A 12788-nucleotide genomic window follows, 5' to 3' on the forward strand; every position below is an offset into this window, starting at 1 on the left:
AGCCACTGGGAGGGGGAGAAGGAGGGAGAAAGGAGAAAATGGGAGAGTGGGGAGAGGGAGGGAGAGAGGAGAAAATGGGAGGGGGAGAGGGAGGGAAAGGGGAGAAACCAGGAGGGGAAGAGGGAGGGAGGGGGGAGAAAAGAGAAGGAAGGTGGGAGGGAGAAGGGAGAAAATGGGTGAGGGGAGAGGGAGGGAGAGGGGAGAAAATGGGAGGGGGAGAGGGAGGGAGAGGGGAGAAACTAGGAGGGGGAAGAAGATGGGAGGGGGAGATGGAGGGAGGGGGGAGAAACCCAGAGAGAGAGAGGGAGGGAGGGGAGAGAAACCAGGAGGAAGAGCGGGAAGGAGAGGGGAGAACATGGGAGGGAGAGACAGACAGAAATGAGACAGAGACAGAGACGGATTCTCACACCTTTGAATAAGCTTAAAGCACCTGCCTGAGAGTTTTCTGCTAGGGGACCCTTGAGCAAACACCCTCACCCCCTATGGGGGAAGGGCCAACTGGGCCAACCTGGAGACTTCTGGAATCTGGAATCCATTCCCCCGACAGGAGGCACCAGCCCATTGTTCCACAGTGGTTCCTGAGCTGTGACGGCTTTTTTTTTTTTTTGAGAACAGAGTCTTGCTCTGTTGCCTAGGCTGGAGTGCAATGGCGTGATCTTGGCTCACTACCTCTGCCTCCTGGGTTCAAGGGATTCCTCTGCCTCAGCCTCCCAAATAGCTGGGATTACAGGCATGCGCCAGCTAATTTTTGGATTTTTAGTAGAGATGGGGTTTCACCATATGGGCCAGGCTGATCTTGAACTCCTGACCTCAAGTGATCCACCCGCCTCGGCCTCCCAAAGTGCTGGGATTACAGGCATGAGTCACCGCGCCTGGCCTGCATTTTCAAATTCTAAATAACCTATCCTAGTCATCCTGAGTGGCCACCAGCAGTGCTGACCACACAAAAGGAAAATCAGAGGACAGTCAGGCATCACAGCAAAGGTGAAAAGCCAACAGTGGATGCTGGGGTCTCCATTCCTCCCCAGCTGGGGTCTCCAGGGTAAGGGGCTTCTTACCATCTCCACAGCCCACAGCTTCCTGAGCCCCCTTTGTGGGCTCTGCCCCCCGGCCCAGGGCTGCCTCCCTCCACCTGTGCCCTGTGGAGATCCCATCCCTGGGAAGCCTGTGCCTGGACACCTTGCCCCACGACGCAGTGGGTACTTTCGTCTACTTCTTACCATACGGCACCTGTGAAGCCCCTCCCCGGGGTGTCACCCACGGAGCCCCCAGGACCCGTGTCCGCTGTTTGTGCAGGTGCACACAGGGATGCCTAGGGGAGCCCCCAGGGGCCATGTCCCCCTCTGGGTGCAGGACCTGGGCATCTGCATTTAACAAGCCCCTCTTTCTATTCCCACCGTGATTTTAAGGTGGGAAGTCTGATGAGGCCACACTTTGAGAAGCCCTGGGTTAGACTCTTGGATGCCCAGGGAGTGGCACAGCCCAGATTTGAACCTGAAGCCCTCTGTAGGGCCCAGGATGTTTACCTGTGGGATAAGCCCCCATCTGGCAGGGAGGGGTCCCAGCAGCAGGCCCAGCCACACGGGCGCGGGTGGGAGAAGCCTCTTCTGCAACACAGCAGGTTCCCAGGATTAGGGGAGACCAAGCAAACGCCTGGCTCCTCTGAAGGCGCCAAACGCTCCAAGTCTCTCTGCAAGAAAAGAGGTGAGTTCTGTCCTGCACAAGCCGCCTTTCCCACAGCTGCCTTCCTCCAGTCTCCCCAGAGCCCAGCAAGGAGGGAAGCTGCCTGCATTTCCCAGCTGTGACAAGCAGCCCTACACTCAGAGGCTTCAGACCACACGACTCGTATGATCCCGCTGCTCTCAAGTTCCAATGGGCCTCACAGAGCTAAAGTGAGGGTGTGGACAGGGCCCTGGGGCTCTGGGGAGAATCCCCTCCTCGTCTTCAAGAAGCCGCACACGTCCCTCAGCTTGTGGCTGCCACTTCTACTTCCGCTTTGTCACTGCATCTCCTTTTCTGCCTCTCCCTCCTGTCTTCCTCCTACAAAGGTCCTGTGATTCCATGGAGGGCCCACCGGAGCATCCGGGATCATCTCTCCATCTAGAGCTCCTTGCCTTTGATCACATCTGCAAAGTCCCCTTTGCTGGATGAGGTAATGCAGGCGTAGGTCCTGGGGATAAGGACGTGGGCATCTTTGGGGGACTTTATCTGAGCCCACAGACAGGCTCAGCCTCACAGCTTGTGCAGGTGGAAGCCAGGACATGGACCCCTACTGGCTGCTCGGTTCCCTGCTGGGGGTCACCCCTCTGGCCATTGGTCCTGCAGAGTTTGCATCTTGGCCTGGGCACGTCATCTCTGTCCTGCACAGTTTCTCTATCCAGGTCTTAGGATCCAGGGGGATCTGATTAGGAAAACCTACAACTGCAGCAGAGAGTAGTGAACTTCCGTGTGGCCGGTCTTCACAGCCTCCTAGACTTCTCACTTAGAGCCCTGGGCACAGCTCAGCCACAGTGGTGTTGGGCCTTGCATCGCGATGGTGTTCACTTCACACCAGCGTTTGCTGACTGCCTGCAGTGGCGTGCGCTCGCCCTGTGTGGCCAGAGCCCATTTAGGCCTCACTTGCTCTGCTGCCCCAGCCCAAACCCAGAGCCAGGCATGCAGTGGGGGCTCAGAAATGTCTCAAATGGGCCGGGGGCAGTGGCTCATGCCTGTAATCTCAGCACTTTGGGAGGCTGAGGCAGGTGGATCACCTGAGGTTAGGAGTTCGAGACCAGCCTGGCCAACATGGTAAACCCCATCTGTACTAAAAATACAAAAATTAGCCGGGCAGGGTGGCACATACCTGTAGTCCCAGCTACTCGGGAGGCTGAGGCAGGAGAATCACTTGAACCCAGGAGGCGGAGGTTGTAGTGAGTCGAGATTGCACCACTGCACTCCAGCCTGGGTGACAGAGCGAGACTCCATCTCAAAAACAAAAAAGAAATGTCTCAAATGGAAAGAAGCATGTGGTGCTCAGATCTCAGCTCCGTTGGCTGATGGACCTGACAGCGGTAACCGAAACACACCCCGCGGATGCCCTCGGGGGCTAAGAAGAACGTGTGCTCGGACTTAAGAGCTAAAGAATCCAGCAGCAGCCAGCCTGGAGATTCACTCCCTGTCTGAGGAAGATCAGAGCCCCTGGCTCATCTCAGGGAATGCAGGCCATGCAGATCCTGCCCCTTTGTTTGGAAGGGTTGGATGAGGGTTGCCAGGTGGAGGATGGTAGAGGGAGGGTGCTAAGGGAAAATGCTTCATCAACTGCATGCTTTTCATAGGGGTCCTATCCAGCCCGCCACTGCTGAACCACCCTGTATGTAAGTCCTCTCAATCAACCCTATGTCATGGTCGCTGGCTCTGGGTCTCCTCTTCAGTCTCTCAAACACAGTGCCATCCCTATTGAAGTTGAGAGTTCCGGCCTGACAGCTTCTAAACTCCATCCTCTAGTTCAGAAGCCAGGGCTCCCTGGAGACACAGCCTAACCCAGGGCTGTGGCAGGGAAAGTGCAAGATGAGCCCGGAACATCTCATGTCCCAAAAAGTGAGGACGCACCTACTGAGTGATGTAGACACATGAAAAGCCCAAATCTAGGGTGATTTAAATGACACAATAGGTAATGATGTATACAGTCCAGAGACTCAATTAAAGATGTGTGAGCCTATGCTGAAATAAATCAATGGATAACTGGGGAGCGGGACAGCTCTTCCTTATAGCTGAAAGCTGATTGCTGAACAGAGAAGGGTTGCCTCATTAGACAGTCACCGCCTGGCAGCCTCTGTCGCAAGGATTATTTCAGCCAGGCCAGCCCATGATGAGACAGTAGGGCTTCATGAGTTTGATGAGGAACAGGATATTCACACAGTTTCAGATCGTTGCCCGCCCCCCCACCCCAGCTACTTACTAACTGCAGAGGGGAGAAAAATAACTGTGCACTGGGGAGAACTGGCAGCCGCCCCTTCTCCGAGGGACCAAAATTAGCGTCACCAGCCAGAGACTAATGGACATGGTCTGCACTGAAGAAACATCACTTCTGCGGGATTCCTGCCCAAATCCCTAATGTGATCATGAAGAAATAGTAGCTGCACTCGAATCGAGGGACATTCTACAAAAGATCCAAACTGTATCCTTCAAAACAGCAGCCTCCAGATTAAAAGGTACCTCAGAGGTCACGGTCACGTCAGAACACAAGGTGTGACCCAGGAATTTTTATTTTTTCTGCTATAAAGGATATTATTGGGATAAATGGCAAGATCTGAATGAGGTCTCTAGATGAGGTGATGGTGTTACTAAAACCAGGAAATTAACATTGAAATAATTACAATGCGGTTATGTAAGAGAATGGCCTGGTTTTAGGAAATATGGACACCTTTTAGGATGAAAGGGCATCATGTCTGCAATTTACTCCCAAAAGGATCAGAAGAAAATCACACACACACACACACACACACACACGAGTACACACAGAAAGTAAAAGTCCTAAAATGTGAACATTCAAGGAACCTGGGTATGGGCAAATGGAATTATCTGTACTATTTCTTGCCACCTTTGATGTCTATCTGAAATTGTCCAGAGAAGACGAGGAGGTGAAGGAGCTGAGGAGGAACCCCACCCCAAGCCAGCTTTCCCTCGGCCCATCCAGCCTCCTAAGCAGGAGGCTTAGGAGGTTCCTCCGCTGGGTCCACAGAAATTTGCTCCGGGCAGCGGTGATGCCACGGTGCTTTGCTGAGCCTCTGGAGAAGGAAACACCCAGCCACTCAGGGCAAAGGCGTCCAACTCCCGCCACTCCCCTTCCCAGAGGCTCCCAGCTCCTCCCTGGGCCCCGAGGCTCTGTGGGAGGCTGGCCAGGGCTCTCCTGTGCATCTCAGTCTCCTTGTGCACTTGTGGCCCTGGGCACGGCCCAGCCCCTTCCTTTCCGTGAGGCCCGCCCTGGAGGGAACGCGATTCAGTGGCCGGCTGGGCTCCCCAGGCCCAGGCCCCACCCCAAACCTCTGAGCTGCCCTTCCTGGGCACATGCAGACCACTTCCCCTTTGTGATTCAGTGCAGGAGGCCATCGACCCCTTCCCATCTCCGCCCTCATGCGGAAGGGCAGGATCGCAGGTATAAAACACTGCCACACCTGGCTGTGAACCAGGCGACAGCATCTGAGGTTTCCACGCCACTGTCCAAACACACCCTTCGTTCATCAATCCCTTGAACAGTGACAAAGCACCTACCGTGTGCCAAGCCCTGGAGTCCCGAGACAGGGACGTAGGCAGCTAAGAGGAGACCGGGCTGAGGCTGGGCACTGGGAGGAGGAGGCCCAGGGACGGGTCACAGCCGCAGCTGTCTCCTGCAGGAGAGGGGCTGTACAGGCCTTGGTCTCCCCTGCCTCTCCCCTCATCCCCTTCAGGGTCTCAGGATGGGGGTAAGAGGGGATCCTGAAGATCACCTAGGCCACTCTTCAGGTTTCCCAGGAATTCAGGAAACTGGGCGCATGTCCTGGCCCGGCCCCTGACCTCAGGGTGGCCTGGCCTGGCCCTTCCCTCTCTGCACCTTGGGCGCCTCCTGGAGAACGAGGATGCCTCATCCTGAGGACTCTCAGGGGTTCCAAGGCCAAACCTATCGCACTGTTTCTGGAATGGTCTCTGAACATGTGGGTTCGAAGGCCCCTGCCTCGTTCTTTGCCAGTTTTGTTATCACTGACGCATCCCTGGAAAAACACGAGCTGGTCCCTGGCCTCTCAAGTGACTCAGCGGGCACAGTGGCTCCTGTTAAACAACGCGGGGGAAGGAAACGAGAAGTGATGGAGAGCAGCCCCAGCCCCGGCCCCGGCCCCGGCCCCTGGAGGCCTGGAGGCAGACAGGCGGTGAGGGATGGATGGACGGGGCGGGTGGGGTGGAGAAGTGGGTGGGATGGAGGGTGGGTGGTGAGGGTGGAATGAACTCACCGCCTCTCACCGGCGCCTTGGCCTCCTCGGGCCCCGCTTTCTCCCAGCTCACAGAGGGCCTCATGGCCACAGTTCGGACCTGGTCCCGGCTGCTGCCACCTCCTGAGGGTCCCACGGGACCCCTCCCCATGGGGGTCGGCTCCTTAGTGGTCACGGCAGGGAGGTTCTCCATGACCCGCAGAGGCCTCACATGCCTGGCCTGTGGACAGAGGGGGTGTGGTCAGGAGAGGTGGCCCCTCCAGAACCAGCACGGAGGTTGTGTCCAGGGCTGGGGTCCAGAGGGGAGAACGCCAGCATTGCTGAGCGCCTGCACCTTTCAGATCCAGCGAGCCCCTCACCGCAGCAGGTGACGGTGCACCGTGTTGTGGTGGGCGTGATCCCGCACCGCTGCTGCACCTCCCCTCCCTATCTCGGGTTTGATGTGCTCCCTTCCTCCACGGGGCCTCCTCTCGCTGGTTTTCTGCCTGGAGGCCCCTTCCCCGTCGAGGCAGAACCCCTGGGTGCCTTGGGCCCCTCCTCAGGAGTCAGTCACTGCCTCTTTGCTGGGCCGTCACGCCCAACAGACCGTGCTCCCGTCACCTGACACACAGTGCTCCGTCGCCTGTCAGAAGACACAGAAGGACACAGAGTCCCCCTTCCAGCGTCACAAGCAGGCACAGGGGCCATGGGGACAGCAGCCTGGGCCAGGGCTGAGGTGCACAGGGGACAAACCCCAGCTGTGGCTGCAGGGACGGGGTCAGCCACATCCTCCTCAGCTCCGGCCTCAGGCAGAGGGGCTAACAAGAGGGGAAATGGCAAGTGCATAGTCAGGACTCTGCTGTCCCTGCAGGGAGGGCTTGGTCATGGGGGTCCTCACTGTTCCCTGATTGTGGGTGGGGAAATATCCACCCTGCCCCTCCAGAACGCCATGGCCAGGGCGGTTTTCAAGTCCAGAGCCTCGGGGAGCAATGGGGATGCAGAGGAAGGAAAAGGGGTTCCGTCCGTGCCTAATGTGTGGTGAGAAGGTTTTCCTTGCTGCTGTCTAACGCAGGCTCTGCTGCCCCTGCTTGGTGAAATGTGAGGTGGGAAAGAAATAAGCCCAGCGTCCCCCGCAGCTCCTGCCTCCCATCTCCCCGCCCAGCAAGATATTCTGAGCAAACATGGGACAGACTTTCTGGTGCTTGGACGTGTCCCCTTGCTCCTGGCTTGAAGCGCCCCCGGTGGCTGGCAAACATCCCCTCTGCAGGCAGGGCGTGGAGAACCGGGGTGGCCATGCCTCTGACCTCTGTCTGGGGGCAAAAGTGCAAGTCTGTCCTCCTGCTGTCCCGTCACCCCTTTTGTGGTGGACGCTGGGGGGCAGGGCACCCAGGGCTTGCCAGGGCCTCCATCTGGGCCTCAGAGCCCTGATGGGCCCACGAGGCTGGGGCCTTCCAGCAGCCAGGACAACCCCCAGAGCCTCCTGTCCTTGTCCCCATCTCCCACTTCCGCCCTGGTCTCTGGGCAGGGAACGTGGCAGGGGACTGGGAGGTAAATCAGGCAGCGGTTGGGGGTGCGTGGGGTCTGCAGTCAGTGACACAGGACGCAGCTGTGAAGGGGAGGCAGGAGGCCCTGGACATCGAGCACCCGGGAAGGGCAGAGAGGCACCCCTGGGAGCTTCAAGCCAGGAGCAGGGGGACGAGTCCACGCGCCACAAAGTCTGTCCCAGTGTTTGCTCAGAATGTCTTGCAGGGAAGGGGAGATGGGAGGCAGGAGCTGCGGGGATGCTGGGCTTATTTCTTCCCCACCTCAGTTTTTTACCAAACAGGGGCAGCTGAGCCTGCATTAGACAGCAGCATGGAAAATCTCACCATACGTCAAGCACAGATGGAGCCCGGTTTCCTTCCCCAGCACCCCCTGCCCTCCCCGAGGCTCTGAGCCTGAAAACCCAGAGGCAGTCAAGACTGACCTCAGGACAGTCCCAGGACAGTGGGTGCAACTGGCACACCTCCTGGTACCAGACGCCGTGGCCCAGCAACCCCCAGGGAAAGCCTACCTCCCCAGTGCACAGATGGGGAAACCGAGGCTCTGAGGGGTTAGGCAATTCTCAAGCCTGTGTGTGCGTGCACACACACACACACCCGCACACCTGTCAGACCAAAGCAGAAGTGCACACTGCAGCTGCCTTCCCTGCCATGCCTTTTCCCACCCACGAGCACCTCCTCCATCCCCGCACTGCTCTCGGCTCGGGCCACCACTGTGGTGACAGGTCCCTTCACAGAGGCTGCTCCCCAAGAGGCAGCTCCCGTGTAATGTTTAGTACAGGATAAGGAAACCCTCATGGGGGGCAAGTTGGCTGCAGGCAGGGACGAGTGGGTGTCATGTAAGCCCAGCCATCACCCCTGCCCCCGCGGCTGTGGCTGTCACCCTGAGAACTGGCCTCCCAGGCCCCAGCTCACCGAACACTTTGGGGTCCATCAGCAGAGCAGGGGTGGGAGGAGCACACGGTCTAAAGTCTTTGGTTTCAACAACCACCCACCTCCCACACAGAGGGAGGGAGACCCAGGCCTGCTAAGTTGGGAATTTAGACAGAATAGCGATGGTTCCGTGAGGCAGGTTCTGTGAGGCATAGAGAGGGTCCCCTAGCCCTGGCCGGGGAGGGAATCCCACAGTCAGGGAAGGCTCCCTGAGGATGTTCAGACCGCAGGGCCTCAGCCGGACCAGCCCCGGGCCAGCAAGACTTGCAGAGGCGACAGCCCCTGGCTGTGAAGTGGCCCCGGCACACCCCCTCCTACCTGCACGCCTGCTCCAACTGTAATCTGATTGATCAGTTTGTGGCCAAATCCTTCCCACCCCCCAACCACCTCTGAGGGGCAGGGACTGGGACCTGTGGGGACTGGGAACGGTGAATCAGGAGACATCTGACGCCAAGAGGCGCCCAAGAGACCCTCCAGGGAAGCTGTTCGCCCAGGAGTGGGAGCAGGGTGCAGCCCACGAGACTTGCTTTCCAAAGGAGGAAGCGTGCATGGAACTGCGGACGCAGAACACGGCCCCACTAATCAAATGCCCTGTGCAGCCTGGGGCCTTCGCCCTCCCTGTTCCCATGTCCTGGGACCCTGGTCACGCCTGGAGAGCTCTGGGCACCTTTGGGGGCAGTGCGGGATGCCCCGGCTGCCCTCGCCCAGCCTCGGACTTTGCTTTCTCCTCCTTGCTCTGCAGGACTGCGGTCCTGGCACCTGTGGCTGCCTGTGCCCACCACCTGGCCCCGAGTCTGTGACAGCACCAGGAAGCCCCTGCCTGCAAGGCCAGGCTGTCTTCCCGTCTCCTCTCCGGAAGCACACGCAGGCGTCTCAACAAAGCGCTGGAATCCACTCCCTGGGCATGCGAGCTTCCTGGTTTAGGGGGTCTTTCGCTCCCAACGCCTGACCTCAGAGTCCTCGTCCTCCCATCTCTGCCTCTTTGTCCCTCAGGAGCCGGGTCTTATATCCCTATAGGCAGAGCAGGAGTCCCAGCAGCCTTTCTCCATCCACTGGCTGATGCCTGGGACACCTGCCTGCCTCCCAGCCCACCACCTCCCCCTGAGTTAGGAACGGGCCTGTTCGAAACGGCGTCCAGGGCTTCTATGGGCCTGGCACACAGCCGGTGCTCAGGACTGTCTTCTGAGAAAAGGAGGGCTCCCCAGGCGCAGGGAATTTCCCACCTGCTGTTACAACCCTAAGTGTGGGGCTCCTGTGCAGAGCCTGGCGATGAGGAAGTGAGCTCCTTCTCCACAGCGTCCCCTCCCTCAGCCCTGCAGGCCCAGCCATCACCGCACAAGCAGAGGCCCCAACCACGGGCAGGTGTTGACGCCCCCGGGGGCCAGCTCACCCAGCCGGGGGACCACCAAGCAGCCTGCAGGACTCTCTCCTTCCTGCCTTCATCCTGTTTGTTCAGTTTATCATCAGGACAAACCCTTGGGGGGCCCCGATGGGTCAGAACAGGCTCCAGCCCCAGGCCAGCCTCCAGCCCTGGGGGAAGGGGTAGAGTTTGGCTCCAGAACACGGAGACATGGGGCCAAACCCCGGTGTCTGGGAGGCCTCTCCATGCCTCGATTTACTGAGCCAGAAAATGTGAATGAGCACGCACACCGCACAAGTGGGTCGAGTGGGTTAAAGGGACAGGGCTCCTGGTCTACAGTCAGAGTTTGGTGAACGTGGGTTGGAAGAAGGAGGGAGAGGGCCCCGGCCGGCCCTGAATGGGTTTGGGAAGCTTTGGCCAACCTTTTGCCAGGCTCTTACTGAACAAATACTTCTAGGGCCATTGAGACCTCACCTATGCCACCAAGCACCTCTGGAGGGTTGGCTTGTCACCTCCCACCCCGGGGTGACACTGTCCTTTCGAAATTCATGCCCCCAGGAACCTCAGAGTGGGGCCTTATTTGGAAATGGTCTGCGCAGATGAAGCGACCTTCACTTGAGATGAGGGCGTTCCAGATGAGGATGGCCCTAAATCCAGTGCCTGGTGTCCTTGTGAGTAAAAGAGGGGACACGGAGGCACACAGAGGATCTGGGGAGGAGGCCATGTGACCACCGGGGCGGAGAGTGGACTGATGTAATCACAGCCAAGGAGCGCCCGGAGCCACAGGGAGCGGGAAGAGGCAGGGAGGAGCCGCCCCTGGAGCCTTGGATTCGGAATTCCGACCTCCAGAGCCGCGAGAGAACACGACCGAGAGGGCTGTGTCCTGCGCTCTGGCAGCACGGGAAACCGGCGCACCCGTGCGCTGCTGGGCCCTGTCTTGCTCTTCTGTGTTGCGTAGCCATCCTCACCCGTGTTGCTGGAAAAGTGAGTGACGTCTCCATGCAAAAAACGTTGGCCCAGCGCCCGACACGGGACATAGTTGTCATCGCTGTCAACAACGGTGTTGACAGTCACGTAATTATGGCCATCCAGGGTGCTCACAGCATCCTCGGCTCACCTGGAAGAGGGCCCCTTTCACAGATGAGCCATCAGCTGTGGCGATTCTGCCTGCCCAAGGTCACACAGCCAAGCAGCACAGGTGGGGTTGCACCCAGGCGGTCAGAGCCCAGCCCCCACGTACCCATCCTAAACCCAAACCTGACTCGGGCCCAGCCTTGCCTCCAGCCACAGGCTCAGCCGAAGCCCTGCTGCCTGGCGCTGGGAGGCCACACCCTGAGTGGCCGGCCCACATGCAGGCTGCCCCTGGCCCTGGCACTGGCCGACACTGCTAACTCCCCCCAGCGTCACTTTGCTATTCATCTCATCTGAGCCTCGTCAACGGCAAAAGGTCGGAAACTCCCGCTTCACAGACAGGGCAGGGCTCCTGGGGGATCAGGCACAGGCCCAGAGGGGGTCTCAGTGGTGTACACACACAGGACCACACGCCCCAGCACACCTGCCGTTGAAGGCTGGGCCCAGGCCCTCCCTGGAATTTTCAGGCTGGAGCCCCTGGTCCAGTTGCTGGTCCATTTGGTTGTTGGAAAAGAGGCCCAGGTGGCGGCGTCAGAGTGGCCGGTTACAGCCACCACAGTGCCAGGTGAGGCTCAGGGGCGCTGGGCTCGCCCTGGTGGGTCTGGCAGTGCGGCCCAAGCTAACCGGGGGCTGGGGTCACACCTGAGAACTGCTGGACTTGGAATCCAGCGACAGGCTGGCTCTGCTCCCAGACCCCCAGGGCCGCTCACGCCAAGGGTCAGCACGGGGTCAGGCCAGGTCCCAGAAGCAAGGGTGCTTTGTCAAAGCTGAAATCATTGCCCACAATCACTGCAGACTGGCACTGCCAGCACCTGTGAGCTCTGAGTGGGGTCTGCTGAGGGTGCCGATGACCTCCCCAAGGCCTCCAGCTCGCAGTTTCGCTCCACCCCCATCCCAAGCAGGTCAGAAAAGTCCTCAAGAAAGTGTAAAGATCCGACCGTGGCAAGACCGGCAGACAGCAGCCTGCTCGGCCAGTCCACGCCCCGCCTGCCCCAGAGCCCCCCGTACCTGCGGCGTGCTCCTCAGCGGCAGCTCCCAGGCCCACAGGGCCGCAGCACACAGGAACCAGGTGGCCGCTCCTGGCCCAGCGCTGGCTGGCCCCACGGGGCTGTCTCCAGCTGGACGGAGCAGGCAGGGGCCGCCCACAGCCGGGCTGACTGTACAGCGGCCTCCGCCCCCTGCTTCCTGCCCTACTTCCTCCCTGCGCCTGAGGGCCGGTGACGGAGAGGCAGGCCCAGGGCTGCTGCACAGACACCGCAGCCGGTTGATAATTAGCTCTTTCCTGGACCAGGTCCAGGCCCTGCCCTGCCTGCCCACTGCCCAGCCCCCAGGCTCTGTAGTATTGGCCAGGGGCACTCAGTCCCCCGCCAGGCTGGGATTGGGGAAGTCCACCAGCCACCGGCTGCCTCAGCCCTGCCAGCCTCAGCTCTGCTCTCTGTTCCTCTTCCACTTACTGCACACACATACATACGCATGCATGCACACACACACGCATGCACACACACACGCATGCACACACACACGCATGTGCATGCAGACACACAAACACACATGTGCATGGGCACACAGAGACTCAAGAGCACAAGTGTGTGCACACATGGACAGGCACACGTATGCACACAAACGCTCACGTGCAGTTCCTTCTGTCTCTGCCCGGATGCTGTCCCGGCCGCTGGCTCCATCAGTGGGAACATTTAGGGGAAGAGATGGGCTCCCCTCCTCCTCACCGCAAGCTCTCCTTGCTAGCCTGGCCTGTCCCAACGGGTTTACCTCCTTACCCTCCCACTGTCTCCAGGCCTGAGCCACATTTGAGAGCAGAAACCTTCCCGGCCAGGCAGACCCAAGGCCAAAGCACATCTTGCCCCTGCCTGCTGAGGAAGCCTGGCCTGGGCTTAGTCAGCT

General features: G+C 59.4%; 1 protein-coding gene across 4 annotated transcripts in view; it reads right to left on the bottom strand.

The window, feature by feature from the left end:
- Positions 1–12273, bottom strand: part of SH3TC1 (SH3 domain and tetratricopeptide repeats 1) — a 43339-nt gene extending 31066 nt beyond the window's left edge. Inside the window, exons 1-3 of one of the 4 annotated variants that reach the window (XM_063619717.1) lie at positions 11895–12273; positions 5964–6162; positions 1527–1607 (exon numbers count right to left, since the gene is read on the bottom strand). In XM_063619717.1, the coding sequence (XP_063475787.1) occupies positions 1527–1607; positions 5964–6135 (253 nt within the window). In that variant the 5' untranslated portion in view covers positions 6136–6162; positions 11895–12273. Of the gene's footprint in view, positions 1–1526; positions 1691–5963; positions 6163–11894 lie in introns of those variants that run through there. The other 3 variants (XM_055245802.2, XM_055245804.2, XM_055245803.2) reach the window with 3 other exon arrangements.
- Between the last annotated feature and the right edge of the window lie 515 nt (positions 12274–12788).

This window comes from Symphalangus syndactylus, chromosome 16 (assembly GCF_028878055.3).
Source record: "Symphalangus syndactylus isolate Jambi chromosome 16, NHGRI_mSymSyn1-v2.1_pri, whole genome shotgun sequence".
NCBI lineage: Eukaryota > Metazoa > Chordata > Mammalia > Primates > Hylobatidae > Symphalangus > Symphalangus syndactylus.